This window comes from Electrophorus electricus, chromosome 2 (genome assembly GCF_013358815.1).
Source record: "Electrophorus electricus isolate fEleEle1 chromosome 2, fEleEle1.pri, whole genome shotgun sequence".
NCBI classification, from domain to species: Eukaryota; Metazoa; Chordata; class Actinopteri; order Gymnotiformes; family Gymnotidae; genus Electrophorus; species Electrophorus electricus.
This window is the reverse complement of record NC_049536.1, coordinates 8,194,626-8,212,819: the sequence shown is the minus strand read 5'-3', so window position 1 is coordinate 8,212,819 and position 18,194 is coordinate 8,194,626. Positions and strand designations below refer to the sequence as shown.

At 38.8% G+C, this 18,194-nt stretch overlaps 3 protein-coding genes across 5 annotated transcripts; 2 read left to right on the top strand and 1 right to left on the bottom strand.

Annotated features, from left to right (window-relative positions):
• Positions 1-476: 476 nt before the first annotated feature.
• cd151 (CD151 molecule) lies at positions 477-6,778 on the top strand. 3 transcript variants are annotated; one of them, XM_027000959.2, is made up of 9 exons: positions 478-622; positions 2,116-2,200; positions 2,407-2,598; positions 3,788-3,862; positions 4,304-4,324; positions 4,740-4,844; positions 5,155-5,310; positions 6,513-6,599; positions 6,698-6,778. In XM_027000959.2, exons 2-9 carry the CDS (start codon positions 2,117-2,119, stop codon positions 6,755-6,757), a joined length of 780 nt encoding a protein of 259 aa, XP_026856760.1. In that variant the 5' UTR covers positions 478-622; position 2,116; the 3' UTR covers positions 6,758-6,778. The 3 variants fall into 3 exon arrangements, with proteins under 3 accessions (XP_026856761.1, XP_026856760.1, XP_026856762.1); XM_027000960.2 differs by lacking the exon at positions 4,304-4,324 and having other exon boundaries at positions 477-622; XM_027000961.2 differs by lacking the exon at positions 3,788-3,862.
• Positions 6,779-7,273: 495 nt separating this feature from the next.
• gatd1 (glutamine amidotransferase like class 1 domain containing 1) lies at positions 7,274-10,056 on the top strand. The gene is made up of 7 exons (XM_027000957.2): positions 7,274-7,679; positions 7,782-7,858; positions 7,978-8,083; positions 8,279-8,386; positions 8,549-8,640; positions 8,768-8,861; positions 8,977-10,056. Exons 1-7 carry the CDS (start codon positions 7,631-7,633, stop codon positions 9,090-9,092), a joined length of 642 nt encoding a protein of 213 aa, XP_026856758.1. The 5' UTR covers positions 7,274-7,630; the 3' UTR covers positions 9,093-10,056.
• Positions 10,057-10,218: 162 nt separating this feature from the next.
• chid1 (chitinase domain containing 1) lies at positions 10,219-16,594 on the bottom strand. The gene is made up of 13 exons (XM_027000958.2): positions 16,454-16,594; positions 15,817-15,940; positions 15,432-15,581; positions 14,983-15,115; positions 14,850-14,894; positions 14,615-14,721; positions 14,382-14,443; positions 14,119-14,211; positions 13,907-14,008; positions 11,490-11,642; positions 11,195-11,275; positions 10,547-10,589; positions 10,219-10,449 (listed from the first exon to the last, which is right to left on the bottom strand). Exons 2-13 carry the CDS (start codon positions 15,922-15,924, stop codon positions 10,351-10,353), a joined length of 1,176 nt encoding a protein of 391 aa, XP_026856759.1. The 5' UTR covers positions 15,925-15,940; positions 16,454-16,594; the 3' UTR covers positions 10,219-10,350.
• Between the last annotated feature and the right edge of the window lie 1,600 nt (positions 16,595-18,194).

The following is an 18,194-nucleotide window of genomic DNA, read 5'->3' as shown; positions in this document are numbered from 1 at the left end:
TATCGTCATGCAAACAATAGTTGTCTGTTACCAGATCTAAGTCTTAGTTTGTTGTGCTCACGTAGTCTCCACTTGCACAAGATCGTGTAACGGTTTCGCACTACATGCTTCGGCTGTGCTTTCAACCATGTTTGTGCGTTGACTGAAGAAACGATCTAAGACCCAGTTCTGGTTTTGTTGGAACATATGAGCTTTTTCTATGTTTTCTGAGCAGGTGTGAACCCGATTCGAACCGTGAATGAAATTACCTCGTCTAAACTGGATGAATTGATTTGTCCATTGACGTGGTATCTCCACTGGAAAGGGATTTAACGGGGGGCGTAATTAAAGAATTACATTAATGCATTTTGCCTTTGATTTTTGTTACCGTAATTTTGTACAACACGAATCTAGTAGTTTAAAGGGGCGGGTACATCTGTCTGCGAAGTTTTTTGCAGCAATGATGCCCTTGGTGCCTGCCCAGGCGGCTCTCTATGCACAGTTGCCCCCTACGTCCTGTCTGTGCCCACTCGGAGCGCACCCATAGAAGACGGCCGTAGGGAAAGGACTACTTTTGTGGGAAAAGCGTCGCAGCAGTGGGGAGCGAAAACATTTTCTATCTTAAAATCTGTTGTAACAGCAGGTGAGTTTCTGCTCTGTTTAAAACCTTTGTTGTTGTCGTTGTTTTTATTAACTAATGACCTTCTGTACGAGGTATGAGTCAAGAGAACAAAGTGAATATTTATTTGTAGATTTTTTTAATGCTTTTAACCACGTTCCGCTCTCAGTGTTCTAGTTTTCGAAGAACATGAGAATCGCTATCGTATAATTTAACAATTTGCTTATTCTCGAATTCAGTTGTTCGCTTGTGGATGTTTGCGGACATTAGACAGGCTCCGCGTATCTGTAATGAATTACGGTAGATAGCACGCATTCCACACATGGTGAGGTGTGGGACGGCTTGGACTGATTGCGTCCATAAAATATTTGAGAACCCCTAAAAGAGCTCTTGAAAGGCACAACGTTATTTAATTGTTGCGGTGCTTGATATGAATGCATTATTCCTGCTGTGAATATCTGGAATAAAAGTAAAATAAAATAAAAATGTTCACTAAAGAGTAAATTAAAGGGTGTCGTGTTGTTTTTCCATCTAATGACGGATAGGTGATGCATGTTACTATGTTAGGCCTGCATAATAAACCTGGATTGTGCCATTTGACCTATACAGTTTTATCAAGTTTATTGAGAAGCGTTATTTTCTGTGTGCCGTTTGCTGTAAAGTAGCTCTATATCAGACAGCTTTGGTCTAAAATAATTACTGTGGAGCTAAACGTAATCAAGTTCAGTGCTTGTTCAATATATGCGCTTTCACAGCTTTTTCGCTGACATTTTTATGACACTATAGTATCTACTATTAATCATCACATTACTCCATGAAGTACATGAAGTGAATTCACATACGATTTTCATCTATAACAGCTAATAACATTCAGTTCACTCGACTTTTCTATGAGAACAACTGCATGTCATAAGTGAAATAACACACAGCTGGACCAGTGAACATGGTGGTGTAAAGTGACTGATCCACTGTGGTTTACGTGAACATCGTAGGACTCACTTCATTTCCCCACTGCAGTGGAGACAGCAGGGTAGTGTTACTCAGACAGTGACAGATATATCTGCCTGTCTCTGGCTGCCTGCCTGCGGGGCCTTAAAGACTAGTAAAAATCTATGTCTGTCCCTCACACATACGAACTTTGGTATAGGCGTCATGAGGAATCGCAGCATGAGAATGCAGATTTGATGCCTGTTTGCAACTATCGTCACAAAATCTGACTTAGCAAAATGCTCATTTCTAGTTTGATACTCTGTGAAAGTCTACCCAAACTAGAACAGCATTCCCTGATTTCAAATAAAACATGTAACAGATATTGCATACCTTCCACTCTTTTCTGTTTTCATAAATCACCCCTCTTCTATACAGAATCTTGATGTGCATATTTTTCTTTAAATGTAAGGATGACAGGAAATCATAATGACGTAAGGCGCAAGCTAAAGTATAAAAGTATGAAGGTTCTGCTGTAGAACTGCATGAAATTCCGCAGCACTTGGTGTGTTTTAATTGTCTTCCTTCAGGATGGTGGCAGACGAGGAAAGGACAACCAGTTGTGGGACAGTCTGTCTCAAATACCTGCTTTTCATCTTTAACCTGCTTTTCTGGGTCAGTATGGCTTGGCCAAAAAAAAAAACCCACAGTGTTTCCGTAGCCTTAAATAAGCTGTTATACAAATGTCTCATGTTGCCATATACATTATAATTTAGGTTGAATTCATGTTTGAGATTGCTTAGAATCTTATTGCTGTCATCATGACAACTACAATACATTATGCACGTTATGCTTCAGATCTTTCCTTCTGTCTCTGCCAGTTGTCTGGGGGTGCAGTGATAGCTGTGGGATTGTGGACTCTGGTGGATAAGAGTGAGTACATTAGCCTGCTCTCCTCCAGTACATACTCGTTTGCTGCTTACATCCTGATTGCAGCAGGAGCCGTCGTGGTTCTTACTGGAGTCCTAGGCTGCTGCGCTGCCATTAAGGAGAGCAGAGCACTTCTGATAGTGGTGAGTAAAGAACAGAACATGGTCACTTATGCCCACATAGTAACAACATTAAAAGTTCTTGTCTTTAGCATTCGCCCTTGTGATCAAGAGTTCACTGGTTCGAGCTCTGATGATGCTCGGATGATTTGAGCTCTGATGATTAATGCATCTCAGAGGCAGCATGTGCTTGCCTGAGCCCTCCAGGGCTGGTCATTGTCATAAGATAGGGGTTAGTTAGCTAGCTGATGGGTGGGAATTGGCATAACAACTAAAATTGGGAGAAAATGGGAGGGGGGGGGGGGGTTCTTGGCCTATAGATGTTATTAATCTGTATGTTTATCAAATTACTCAGACCGCTTATGTGTGTCTTAAAGGCTACTACCATACAAGCTTCCATGGTGGCAAACACAACAAGTTCTGTTCAATTACCACTTTCTTATAGTCTCCAGCATATATTTAGAAACTCATTACTAGCTGTATGGGAAGGAAGTTCAAACAACGGTGTGTGGGTTGAAAGGGTGTGATAGACTTTATCCAAAAAATAGCTCTGACTTTTTTTTTTTAGCTGAGTTGCCATAACACTGCCTTTAATAATATACAGCAATATTATTACATGTCCAGGACTATCCCAAATTTAAATGGAATGTTTTAGTATGAGACGTGGAATAGGTGTTCAGAAGTCAGTATGTCTTTCCTACCTGCAAACGTTAATGGGCCACTGGTAGTCTGTATACGAGATCGTATATGGGCTACATGGAATAAGTGGGGGATCATGGTGCTGTAAACATATGTGATTTAAATAAAGTACGGTGTGTCTTTAAAGACCACCGAGTGGGCAACTGAGTCACAGCTGTGGAATGATGGGCATGGGGGGGGGGGCTTGGTTAACGGAATGGATGGAAAGGGATTGAGAGAGTACAAGGAATGGAGTTGTAGGGAAGTTAAGGAAATAGAGACAGAATATGAGCACAAATATTGATGTTAATGAGAAGGTCAATCCTGTGAACTGTATCCTGTAACTACCCAATCACTTATATATAAGTGATTGGGTAGTATATATATATATACATACACACACACACATACACACACACACACATTTTTACTACATAAGATCTGTCATATAGCGTGCTTAAACATACTATTACCCATTATTTAAACATTGAATCTTTTTTTCTAATTCTTTTATTTTCTGAAATTTCTTCTTTAGTTCTTTGTTCTGCTGCTATTAATATTCCTGCTGGAGATCACTGCTGGAGTTTTGGCCTATGTGTATTATCAAGAGGTAAAGGTGGACTGCCCATGTAATTTTATAGATTGATTCAGTAAGATCTCCAGACAGGAGACACTCTCTGTTTGTCTTTCCTTAAAACTACTTCATTTTATGTTCATTTTTTCCCTGAGGTTTCTGAATATCTGCCCTTATTTTTCTTCTAAACGTTTCATCTAAAAATCTTCTAGGCGCATGTAATGGCATGCATAAACTTTGAATAATCGGCATTGTCCACTAACGCTGCATAAATGTTTATTTAAATACACCCTTTAACATGCACTGTAAATAGTACAAGTTTGAACCATTTTAGCAGGCATGATGAGTTGACATTTGTGATTTCCCGCTGGAACCAAACCCTCTTCTGATAGCTGTGCACATCACTGCATGCCTTCTGTTGATTTTCTCTGTTTACGAACCCTTTCTCTCTTCCTCCCCCACTTCTTCTCGCTCCAGTGTTTCCCTTTCTGCTACAAGGTAAACTATTACCACACTGTCATATGGTGTTCTTTCCTCCTCTGAGTCACACTATACTCACACTCTCCAATGTCTCCAACTACAGCATAGTTTTCATTTCAACCTTGTTTAAGCTAAATTTGAAATAAATATAGAATCTATGATATGTCTATGTATAATATAAAAACTATTATTACTTGGGGGTAACAATATCTTAGTTCTAATTGATGCATTGATTTTATTGATCTAGTTTACATAAATAGTATGTGAAGTGTGATTTATATATACAAATAATCAGTTGGTATGTATCATTTTGAAGTAACATTTAAGATATAGCTAAATATCATATCTTTGCCTATCATGGTGAAATTTTCATATCCCAAGTGCTTATAGAGTTCATACCGTATTATTTCTGGCTTTGCTCATTTGTTTGCAGCTGGATGAGGAGCTGAGAGCTGATCTTAAAGAGACCATGGTACAGAAGTACCAGAGGCCTGGTCACGAGCACATCACCAGAGCCGTGGACAAACTCCAGCAGGATGTAGGAGTTTATGCAACCCACACAAAAGTAGCTAAAGAAAATCAATAGAATTCAATAAGTGGAAATTGACATGAGATAAATGCCAAACAGTGGTATTGTGCGGTATGATATTGTGTGGATGTGTAGCTGTGGACAAAGGAAATGTGTGCATGTGCCTCTGGGACTGAATTATGAGACAACCTTTTGGCTCTTTAAATGAGACACTCTTTCAAATGTACTAAATGTTAGTATAATGTTTTTGGTTTTTCACCTCTGGGTGTTGTCAAAGTGAGACTGAATGTCGGCTGTTTTCCCGCACTCTGTGAGGCAGCTGAAGTGCTGTGGAAGCAACAGCTCAGCAGACTGGCTGCAGGGAACCTGGGCTGACGAGTTGGCCTACGGCCGGCTGGTGCCTGACAGCTGCTGCAAGACCCCTACTGATCGCTGCGGAGTGAGAGACCACCCATCCAACATCTACAAAGTAGAGGTCTGGCTTACACTCATGCAGTTCATTTAGCAACAGTAGTATCCATTATTGTTAGACATGTCTAATGTGATTTATGAAGAGGGTTTTTTCTGAAAGATTCTCTGACCAAGTTACCTAATTCAAACATATTTTACTACCACACTTTTCTGTGAACAAAATGCCTCTCGAGTAACTAGAAAATAACGTAGCTCTTTGTTGAATTCTTTCAACTCATCCTAGATAGTAAAAAAAGTAAAGATACATTTTAGGTAGCATTAATTTAAAAAAAATGGGACTGATTGAATAGAACAAAACAAAATTGTTCATTCTTAGTTTTTACGCAGTCACTTGGATGCATTTCTCTAAATGCTGTCTGCATTACCAAAACCTTAAGTCGGGTTACCAAAACAGTAAAAGTATTCCCACAATACTATACCATTTGTGCCAAAGGGCCTATTTATTTATTGTCCTGTACACACCAATCTAAAAAAACCATTTATTATAGTATTCTTATATGTCAAAATTCTATGCTGTGACAAAACAATAGGGAGCCTTGATACTGTGGAAAACAAAACAACACATTGCCTATAGAAAAAGGCCACCTTAATTACAGTCAAGTAAGGACCATTCATTTAAAGGCAGATGCGTGAATCCCTTTGCTTATACTGAATTCTATGGTGTCTATTTGGCATCCAGTGTCTTCTCTTCTCTCCACAACACTTAATGCCACAGGATGCCTTGCTTTCTTGCCTCTGACAGCCACGTTTGGCTCGACTCAGTTATTATGTCCTCACAAACAGTATCCACAGGTTGTATTGAAGACATCTCAGGGTGTGGGGATGGCTGTCCTTCATCTTCCATCTCCATGCTGAGAGGAATTCCTCAGTTTGGAAGGGTGAATAGGAAGATTTTCATTGGTAGTTAGGATGAATGGTGAATAGGATGGGAGGATTTTCATTGGTGGTTAAGATTAATGGTGAATTGGATTAATGGTGAATTGGAGTAAACCCTGACAAGGCTGGAGCAGTGAAAGATGGCAATGCCCCAAATTATTCTGATAAATGTTCCCTCTAAACTATCCAAATGTTATCTTTCAACCATCTAAATGTTCTCTCCAAACCTTCTAAATTTTATTAGTCATTTCTGAACCTAAACTCAAAACATTTCGTATTTAATTATGATTGTAAAGGAAAATCTCTGAGAAACATTTTTTCTGCTCTCAGGGTGGCTGCATCTCTAAATTAGAGGAATTTATCCTGCAGCACTTGCAGATATTAGGTGCAGTGGGCATCGGAATTGCATGCCTTCAGGTAAGAGCCCTTCATATGATGTTCTTCAAGAATATCAGTTTTCCCCACTCTTCAGATGTTCCAAATCTTTATGTTATTTTTGTCACTTCTCTTTTAAGATTTTGGGAATGATCTTCACCTGCTGTCTACATGGACGTTTAAGGGAGGAACCTTACTGACCCATGTGTGCTGCACTCGAACACCAAAACTGCACACACGCTTTGCTGTTTTATGTTGGCCTTTATTATTACCATTATTGATTTGTGCTGCTATGCAATGTAAATACAGTTGTGTACAGAGAGAGAGAGAGAGAGAGAGAGACAGACAGACAGACCCCGTGTTGCCGAGAGAGAGAGAGAGAGAGAGAGAGAGAGACTAAATATTCAACTAAACAATTAAGATAAATTTTTTAAAAAAAACTGCATTTTGCAGTGTTTACAGTTACAGCATTATTATGTTTTAATATGCTTTTTTGATTATTTTTAAATAATAGAGCACATTTGGTATGATCACAGTACTTGTAAGTGCCAGTAAAACGTCCCTTAGCTGGTATTTATTACCACTTAGTTGAGAGAGAGAGAGAGAGAGAGAGAGAGAGAGAGAGAGAGAGAGAGAGAGAGAGAGAGAGAGAGAGAGAGAGAGAGAGAGAGAGAGAGAGAGAGAGAGAGAGAGAGAGAGAGAGAGAGAGAGAGAGAGAGAGAGAGAGAGAGAGAGAGAGAGAGAGAGAGAGAGAGAGAGAGAGAGAGAGAGAGAGAGAGACCCCGTGTTGCATCTGTATGCGGAACTACATGTACGACGAGGTCGAGAAGGAATCTTTTAGTTGACGGAACAATAACAATAAAGGGAACCTGCCTTACATTTCTAAACTCTATGAATAAAAGTTCTTGTTCCTTTTAGGCTTGTATCTTGCAATTTTGTTTGTTCTGTGAATGTGTTTCTGATTTTGTGTAGCCTTTTATATTGTCATCCCTGTTATTTGACTTAAGAAGCTAGCTAGCTAGCTAGCTAGGTTTAACACTGTGGACTTGGATATTCTTAGTGGAAACAGAACAATGACGTCTAAACCTACATGCCTTATTGTTGCAAGTGCAGCACCTCAAGGTAAGACTCTGCTTGTTAACATTTTAATATAGTAACATGTCAAAGTACATCTTGTCAAACTTGGATAGTACTTGCGTAATTTCATTATTTTCCCGCTATTAGGAGTTTCGGTTCGGTCGTTCCAGCAATCTTTCTCTGTCTGTAGTCCAGTTTTCAACCTCCAGACAGCTACACCAGGGGTGAGAAATGGGCTGGTTAACCTAATTACTTTAACTCCAGCTGTAACTACATTGCACTAAATGTACTTGATTCAGCAGTCAGTACAAGACAACTTATATCTTGCACTCTTATACCACAGGGGAAACCTATTGACTTCGCCGGGGTTGATGAAAGCTCTGCTCGATGGGTTCAGGACTTCAGCGTCAAGTCCTTTGCCACTCCTGCCAAACTGGAATCCATTGATGGTCAAACTATTGACATGACTTTTATGCCATTTATTAGATTTTTATTTTAGCAACAATGGTGTGTTCATACTCTCCCTTTCTATTTCCACTGATGATAACAATTAGACATTATCACAATGTATTGTGATGTTTTAATACAGAGTGCTATAGGTTGCATTGGCCAAAGTTACACAGGCACTGATTCATGTATTGCAGGCGCACGTTACCAGGCTCTGCTGATTCCAGACTGCCCAGGAGCTTTGAATGACCTCGCTCACAGTGGCTCCCTGGCACGCATCCTCACGCATTTCACTTCTCAGAAGAGTAAGAGCTGTATAATACAGTATCTGAATGGTCTTAGTGGCTTCTGTGGCATTCACACTTCAATATCTTGACTTTATGAGTAAAGATATGATTATTTTGGATGTTTGCTCATGTAGATAGAAGTGATCACTCTGTGTGTGTTTGGGTGGATGGGTTTTCCAGAGCCTGTGTGTGCTGTGGGACAAGGTGTGTCTGCACTCTTTTGTGCCATAGAATCACAGAAATGGATATTTAGAGGATACAGCCTAACTGGAGTGAGTGTCAATAATCTGTCAATTAATTGTCACTAAATAAGTTGGTGAATTGTCAAAAATGCCCGTTTTGTTTCATAATTCATTCCGAATTTATGGTCCTTATTTACTGTACCTCATGTTTTTTAAGCCCTCAGTGTTTGAGCTGGTGCGTTTCCCAGATTTTGCCAACCTTCCTCTGATTGTAGAAGACTTTGTGAAAGACAATGGAGGATCGTACACAGGTGAACATATAGAATCCAATCTGATACATGGCATCTCATTGTGCAACAAAATAAATGTACAAAAAAAACCAATGTTTTCCCATTCTGACATGAAATGTTTTAAAATCTTTTGCAGCCAGCCAAGAAGATGCATTACATGTGGTCCTAGATCGCCATCTAGTGACTGGTCAGAATACTCAGTCCACTACAGCGGCAGTTAATAACCTGATCCTCCTATGTAATGGCAAGTAAAACCTCTCATTTGCCTACACAGTACCTTTGTTCATGGCCAGTTGAACATCTGGGATAAAACAAAGAGAGGACAATGCTAATTGATGGGAAAAGGTGGGCCCGATATGTAATTGCATGATTTAAGCTGTAAATGCAGCAAGTGATGAGTAATCATGTCTTTTGTATTCCACCTGGATACATTGCCATTACAGAGTATTTTTCATCAACAAATCTAATGTAAAATAAGTATACACTTTTCCATTAAATGTTTGGGTCTGGGGCTTTTTGGACTCAATTTTCAGTTAAAAAAAAACTGCAAAGCAGTGACAGTTGTGATCATTGATGTCTATTACTACTGCTAACAGTAGCCTTATAATTTTACTGTAGATTCCCAGAAACAGAATGTGAATTGCTGATTCTTTCCTAGTATACCAGCCAGATTTGGTACAAGTGTAAAATCATGAACACTTGTTTTCTGGGTCAACCTTTGTTTCATGGTGGAGTACATCTAAGTGTACATTGTATACCAGTGAATGTACAGTTCTGTGGCCTTAAAAAGTGATTGTTTCCATCTTCAGATTGCTGATTTTGGAAGTATTGTACTCGTCTTATTAACAAACATAAGAATTAAGAAATTACTTTTCATTAGTATCTCAGAAGAGATTACATGATTTTTCCAGAAATATAGGCATCTTATCCCCCACTCCCCTTCACCAGCTTGTGCTAGATTTAATGCAGAGTGCAAAACAGCTGCATGTTACACACAAGCTCCTATTCACCCTTAGATTTCTATGAACATTACTGACTGACTGTCAGGGTACTCTTACTACTACTCTGCAACTCTCACAATAAGACCAAAAGTGGTGACTGATAATGGGCTCTTGCTTTGAAATGTAAAACAGAACCTGTAATCATTGCACCTTTTACAATACATATAAGGCGAGTCTGTGGAAAAAAATGTCAATAAAACTTTCCATTTCTCATATACACTAGACAAAGTGTGCTGATTAAGTCAAATGTTTAGGAATATATGCTTATACATGTAAAGTATGAATATAAATTTATACTTGGATGAATATATAGTAATGTTTACATTAGTGGTAATGTTTACACAAGTAGCTTTCAGAATATTCTGGATAAACCAGAATTAATAAAAATAATTTTATTGTCATGCTCAGCATTGGCATTGTCATAAATAACAATGTACTGTACACATCAGTGTTTGAACAGATGTTACATTTTGGATGTGGTACACGTGTGTTAATGGTCCCAGTCCAGTTCACAGAAGGTCATAGAAATAGTCCAAGCCTTGACCGAGTTCCCACATAGAAATTCCTGTTCCAAGTTCTGCTGCCAGTGCAATTCTTAACTGAAGAGACTAGAAAGAGAGGATGAGCATACCTGTGAGTGATATTTATGAGAAATGTATATCAGCTATTAAAACAAACAAACAAAAAAAAAACATACAGCTTTACCTTCAAAGTTGGGTAATAGACTACATGTTTCACTGCATTACTCCTAAAACAAAGAAGCAACAAGCAGCATTACAATTAAGAGTTATAATAATATTATTATTATTATTATTATTATTATTATTATTATTAATAATTAGTAGTAGTAGTAATAATGATGATAAAACAAATGAGAGACAAAATTGCTTAACATAAATGAACATGTATTTGACACTTCTAGTCTGCAATATCTCTGTGGCTTAAGTAGATCTGCACTGGACTAAAACTGCACTAAAACTAAATTTTGTGGATATATATATAAAAATAGAAACACCACAGCCAAAGCTGATTATCTCAAAATGGCCTTTACTCAGCCCTATTAATCAACTGACCACTACCAGGCATATCAGTGAACGGAAATAAAATAGTTGATTAATGGTCTAAAATTATATGCCGAAGTATGTTGAGCAATTATAGAAAACTTTTTTTTTTTTTTGCAACTGCAGCCTACTATGCGTCAAGCTGATTGAACTTAAGGTGCTGCTAAAGAAATGCTGGAGTCAAATACTAGACCTAAAGATGATGACTAAGGTCTTGTGACTGGACTGGCCCTTTTGCTGTGCGTTTTATGAAACATGTCGTGTGCGGGTGCATGTGGGGCACATGGCAAACCTTCTGTAACTGAAATAGTTCTCTCCTGCATACTCATCCCACAGTATCTTTGGTTTGACCTCCTTCAACAGATCAATGTACCTACAAAAGACAAAGACAGGGAGAAAGATGCACAGTGTCAAAGACGGCCGTCATGAAAACATGGCATCTGCAATGCCATAAAAACACTGTAATTACACATGGACAGCATTTATTCTGAAACTTTCATACCACCATAAGCAGCATGAGTATACAAATTCAGGCATTCTACATGTATACAAGAATTTTAAGTATTCTGATATTTCTTAAGTCATACCTGCCCCCTAGGAGGGGCTCAGCCCCCCCGTTGCTGGAGAAGTCCAGGCCATACAAGTTCAAGCCCAGCAGGATCTTGTGTCTCCACTGGCTCTGTGGAGCAAGCTGCAGCACACACTCTCGCACCCAGGGCAGTGGTGAACTGGGGCCTTGCCTACAGCACACACAACAAACCTGAAGTTGAAGATGATACTTTACAGATCAAGGTTTGGAAAAAAAAATCTAAGTTACGAGTAAAGATAGCTCATTTCACATGACCAGTTGTGCGTTGACATATGTATACACACACACAAACATAACAGTTGGATTTCAAATAAAGAACGGCTCCCTTTCAACAGATGAAGTCATGAAGTAGCCAGAGAGCCTGTATAAACACTGCTCTGAGAGAGCAGATCAACATGCCAGACATTTATGTTCTAAAATCATCCTACATTCCTCCTTTTACTTCCTGCTTCCAAACAGAGATGCAGCAATACATCTTTATATTTGTAACCATTCATCTTTTAGCAAGCTGGTGAGATTTCACGTACTAGCACAAGTAACTAGATCCAGACTATAAAGGCAGCATACAACTTACAGTCATGGCCAAAGGTTTTGAGACTAGCACAAATTTTGGTTTTCACAAAGTTTGCTGCTTCTGTTTTTATGGTGGCAATTTGCCTTAACTCTAGATTGTGAAGAGTGAGCAGATGAATTGCAATTAATTGCAAAAAGTCATTCCTTGCCATGAAATTGAACTTAATCACAAAAGTTACTACATTCCAGTCACTGCATTTCAGCCCTGCTTAGAAAATGGCCTGCTAACCATTTCAGTGATGATCTCGTTGGCTCAGGAGAAAGTGTTAATGAGGACAAGGAAGCTGATATCACTCTGCCATGCTGATTAGGAGAGCAGACTGTTTGCTTTAAAAGGGTGGTGGTGCTTGAAATTTTCTTCTGTTCACCATGGTTACCTCCAAGGAAACATGTGCAGTCATCACTGCATTGCATCAAAAGGGCACAGGGAAAGACATTGCTGCTTGTAAGATAGCACCTAAATCAACAATTTATCGAATCATCAACAACTTTAAGGAGAGAGGTTCAATTGCAGTGAAGAAGGCTTAGGGTGCCCAAGAAATTCAAGCAACTGCCAGGGCTGTCTCCTAAAAGAGAATGCAGTTACGGCATCAGGTCACCACTAGTGCAGAGCTTGCTAAGGAATGGCAGAAGGCAGGTGTGGGTGCAGTGAGACCAAGGCTTTTAGAGGATGGTTTAGGGGCAAGAAGGGCAGCAAAGAAGCCACCTCTCTCCAAGAAAAACATCAAGGACAGACTGACATTCTGCAGGAACTATAGGGACTGGATTGCAGAAGACTATTTTCTCTGATGAAGCCCCCTTCAGACTGTTTTGGATATCTGGACAAGTGATTGCCCGGAGAAGAAAAGGTGAGTGCTACCATAAGTCCTGTGTCATGCCAACAGTAAGGCATCCTGAGACCATTCATGTGTGGGTTTGCTCAATTTTGCCTAAGATCACTTCCATGAATAAGGAAGGGTATCAAAACATCCTCCAAGAGCAATTTCTCCCAGCGATCCAGGAGCAATTTGGTGATGAACAATGCTTTTTCCAGCTTGACGGAGCAGCATGTCACAAGGTAATTGTGATAACCAAGCAGCTCAGTGTACAAAACACTGAATTTGCTATGCATGGCCATGAAACCCCCCAGATCTCAAGCCCATTGAGAACCTGTGGTCAATCCTCAAAAAGAGGGTGGACAGGAACTGTGATAAACTCCAAGCACTGATTAGGCAAGAATGCATTGCCATCAGTCAAGATTTTGCCCAGAAGCTGATATCCAGCATGCCAAGGTGAATTGCAGAAGTCTTAAAAAAGGGCCAACACTGTAAATAGTCTTTGCTTAAACTGGATGTAATTGTCAATAAAAATTTAAACTTATAAAATGCTTATAATTATACTTCACTATACCATATAAACATCTGGGGAAAAAAAAAAAAAAAAACAGGCAATAAAAAACAATTTGTCAGTCTCAACTGGTGGCTATGACTGTACAGAGGCAATGTTTGCTTGGCTTCAGCAAAGAATATGATGTAATTATGGAGAAAACAACCAATCACGGATGTCATATGGAGGATTTGTTCACCATTTTGTGCACATGGCAGCTGACTGAACTCAGAACATGGATAAAAGCACTATGCAACAAATCCTGTAACTGGTTGACAGGCAAAATGAACCTGCCAATAGTATGTAAGCTTGGGAATGCACTTTTGGCATGGCACAACCCTCACTAATGTCATTTTGCAAGAAGTATTCAAAGCACTTAAGTCTCAAAGAATGTGAGAACTTTGTGAAGCACTTCAATGTGAATAAGTAAAAAGATATGAGAACTTTCTGTGATTCCTTCTATATTGCATGCCTAACCTGCCAGGGCCAGAGTAATCGTAAGTCATTAAACTAAATGCATCCACATAGGGGGCCAACTTCTCAAAGTCCTCCTGTCCAAACATCCCTGGCTGGGTTGTCCTAAACACAAAACAGAGTTTAATTATGAACAGACACAAATATGCAGCAACAAAGACCATAAAAAGTATAAGATGTAGGATTAGTGAGTGATCATGTGAGGTGTCGTTTACCCAGGACTGACAGCTGGAGGAATGACGAGAACACAGGTAAGTTTCCCAGCCTTTAGGAATTTACACAGGTGTGTGACCAGGTGCACCAGTTCTCTGCATCACACAACGATGACTCATAAACCCACAAACTCAGCAGTGTGTTCAGTGTAGAGGACCTCTGACACACCTCCAGCTGCTTTAACAGGTATAACTTGTTCAGCGATGTTTTAATGCATTCATTTACTTTCGTCAAGTCTCACACACACACAATCACACAGACTGACTTTCTCTTGTTTCCTCCAAGCTGACTCCAAAGCTCCAGAGTATAGCCATCAAATCCTTCAGCCTAAAATGCAACACAACAGAATAACTTTAAAATGCAGTGCCGGATTATACCACCAAGTACTGTACATGGGTATAAACTAAATTGCAAGAACTATCCAACTTGGATCCAGCTTTATAAAGAGATCCTTCAGTTAATTGTTTATCCCAAAAACATTGGGAAGCTCCACTGTACCTTTGCCACCTCAACAATCTCTCTTCCAATTTCTTCAATCTCATCCTCACTGTCCAGCACACTCATAAAGTCTTGATAGGACCAACCATCAAATAACAACCGAGGTACTGCAGAAAACAGTATGAGGGTTAAACAGGATAGAGACTAGTAAGTATTACTCACATTTATGAATTATTTATAAATCCAGGGAGTTACAGGCCAAAATTCTATAATGTAAAATGGAGAAAATACTCACTTATTTTATTTTTCCTGTTTGCTTTCCTCACAGCTTTAACCCACCCTTTAAAAGAAACTTCAGATTAATTAAAAATCATGAGATACTGGTATGGAGGACAGGCCTGGGGGGAAAATGGATAGGCCGCACCCACCAGAATCATTGTCATGCAAGCCAGTAATATGGAAGCTCTCTGGCCCCCTGCGTCTGAGCTGGAGCCATACAGGAGATACTGAGGTTAGCTTAGGCCCAAACAGCTTTGCAATGTCATACCCATGAGAGTTCCACTGAAGAAGACAGGGAATAAAAGACAAAAAGACAAGATTCATAGAGGAAAGTCATAAAAGGATGAATGAAGACAAAATGAACAAATCTCTATATCTCCATTGAACCAACAGACAATTACTGAAATAAAACACTACTTAAATATCTTTTACAAACATAATGCTTCCAATGCAGAAGAAAAACAGCACAAACTTGTATGGTTCCATTTTCAACTATTTGAAATATGGGCCTTAAGATACACATCATTATCCTCATCTTACTGATATTCCTGAAACAAAAAAAAATATAGAAAAGACCCAACAGTGTGGGAGAACTCACTGGTGTGATGTAACCCAGCACTGCTCCTTGGAAGTGACGTGTTGATATGGTGTGAGGGCAGTATCTCTTCTCTTCTCTCACTATATCCCTCCACTGGGGATCTGTCACTACCAGACCACGCTCCTGCACTGGCTGCTCAGCTACTGCTGTCTGAGACACCCACATAGACAGTATGGAAAAAAGCCACAGCAAGTGCCAATGTCTAGTGACACTCATTAAATGACTGCTAACTAATTATTACGGTCTCCTAATATTACCGTCACATAAAGTATGTCCAACGCATTTTAAAGAAATTTAAAAGACTATTTTGAACAAAAAGTTAAAGCAACCACACAGAATTTCAGATATTTAAAAGGTATATCAGCTAAGTGGGCTATACCCTTACCTCAGCCTCCTGCACTTTTTTAGACTTTTTGGCATCTGTTTTTGAGAGGGTGCCTCTGATCACAGGGACCGATATAAGGATGTAAAGAAATATCAGAATAACTCTCATTTCAATCTGTTCGTCTCTGCGGGGGAAATTAGATTTTTAGTACATTGGTAAAGCTGTAATACACAGAATTTCTTCAGACAGTCAGCAAAGTCCTGTACTCCCAGCGATCTATGGCATGGTAGTTACTCTTCTTTTGTCACCCGTCTCTCGATGTCCAACATTTTTGCAGGTTTTGCAAGTTAGGATAGCTGCGCTAGCTATTCCTACCTCTTTACCTCAAATTTAGCAGTTATATGTCATTGTCAGCTACAAATCTATGGGTTTAAATTTGCTCTACATTCAACGAAACTTCAGATTAAAAAAAAAAAAGTTTTGCTGTAACACTAAGCGACAAATCATGCTTTTTTAAAAATAATCAACTGTATGTGCCAGTTTCAGCTAACTAGCGTTAGGTAGCTGGCCACCTAGGATACCCAAGTACAACTACGGAAAAATGATTTGCCAAGAGTGCAGCTAATATTAGCTTGGATAACATTGACACACGTCGAATGTTGTTATATGCGGTGAAACAGAAGACATGTTTACTTACCCTAATCTTTCTATGTTTTGAAAATTGAACTGTTTAACAGAAAAACAACGCCGATCTTCAGAACACAGCGCACCATCTCAATGATACCCTGCACAGTAGCAGTTAGCTAGCCACCTAGCTAGTTAGGTTAGCTACCAATGGCTAACGACGCACCGTCGCGGGGGAGGGGCCGAGCATACAGAATCACGTGACCTTGACATGCCCTACTATGTCAAGTTTGATCCACGTCAAACTAAACAGCTGAATTGAAGTTTGCCATTTATATGTATATATTTAAAAAAATCTCGGGTCAGGTAGCACCCAAACCCAATAAAATGTAACACAATTAAGAGGGCACAGCAGGTAGGATACCAGCTCATAGATGTTACATCGCAAAATATTTGATGAGCCTATTTTTAGATTTTTTTACATATAAATAACAAAGCGGGAAACGTAACATTAAACAAACAATACAGGAATCCATGAATCACTTACGTTTGTAGAAATATTTCAGCCTAGATGGCTGTTAATCTATAGCTCAGCATTTGTAAAAAAAAAAAAACAAAAAAACAAAAAAACCAACAACCAAAAATATTGTAATTAAACTAAAAGCAAATTTAATATTTAATATTTTAATATTTAATATGATTTCATATTTTCTCTTCACAGTGAAAATTAGGGAGCCACGCTTGCAGTATCAACGTTATTATGCCATAATCATATTGCATTTTTACCTGACATGGTAGCGAGGACATATTTTACCATACACTAATTTAAGCGTCAGACAGCCCCTCCACTCCTTCACGGAACGTGAGAATCTAAATGTACACTAACTACCCATTTCCCATGGGATGACAGTATTAAAACATAAAAGTTTATATCTTAAATTGGGTAGGTTATATTTCTATGTTTTAACTTTTTTTTCTCACATTAAACCTGCGAGGTATAAATTGTGTCCCATATTTGGTCACAGTTACTTTTCTTAAAACAGGGGAAAGCAAAAGTACTATCAAATAAGCTGTAGACATATCACACTCTTTAGTAGATGGATGACCAGGCTGTGTTGGGATGCAATGGACATTTCTGAATTCAGAATGAACATGGACACATAAATATAAGACCTCAACATGAATAATTATTCAGCTGAATAGCCTAAATTTATCTCATGAACAGTGACTGATGTGATTATTATTGAATCTAGAATCTTTCAAATGTTTCATTCTTGTGTACTAAATCCATGTGACTTAAAAGAAAAAAATAGATCATTTAAAACATACTTTAACTTAAAAGGAACAAGAAGTCATTTTCACCACCAAAAAGTAGCAAACAATATTTATGAAAGTGATTATTTGTACTCTTTTAATATAAAGAGATGAAGATTGCTTTATAGTCCTCAAATGAATCAGTTTACTTCATAGAGTGGGTCCCCCACATGGAGGCAGCCATATTTAAAGTAGATTTAGGACATACTCTCTGAAACTTCCAGGTCACTATGTGTTAGTATAATAGCTGTTTCAAGAATAATTGTTGGAAGCCACATTTTTCCTTTAAAAAATAAGCTCCACAATTCTAACCCTTAGAGGTGAACAGACTCAAACAACACACCTTCAATCCACAACAATTTCAGCTCATTATAGTGAAGAAACAAAAGACTTTTCTCAGGTATCAGGCAAGTTTATTGTGAATCTTCAGTGGAAAATGCTTCTTCTATAAACATTTTGGGGACTACACCTCCTAAACGTGTTGTACCAACATAATTGAT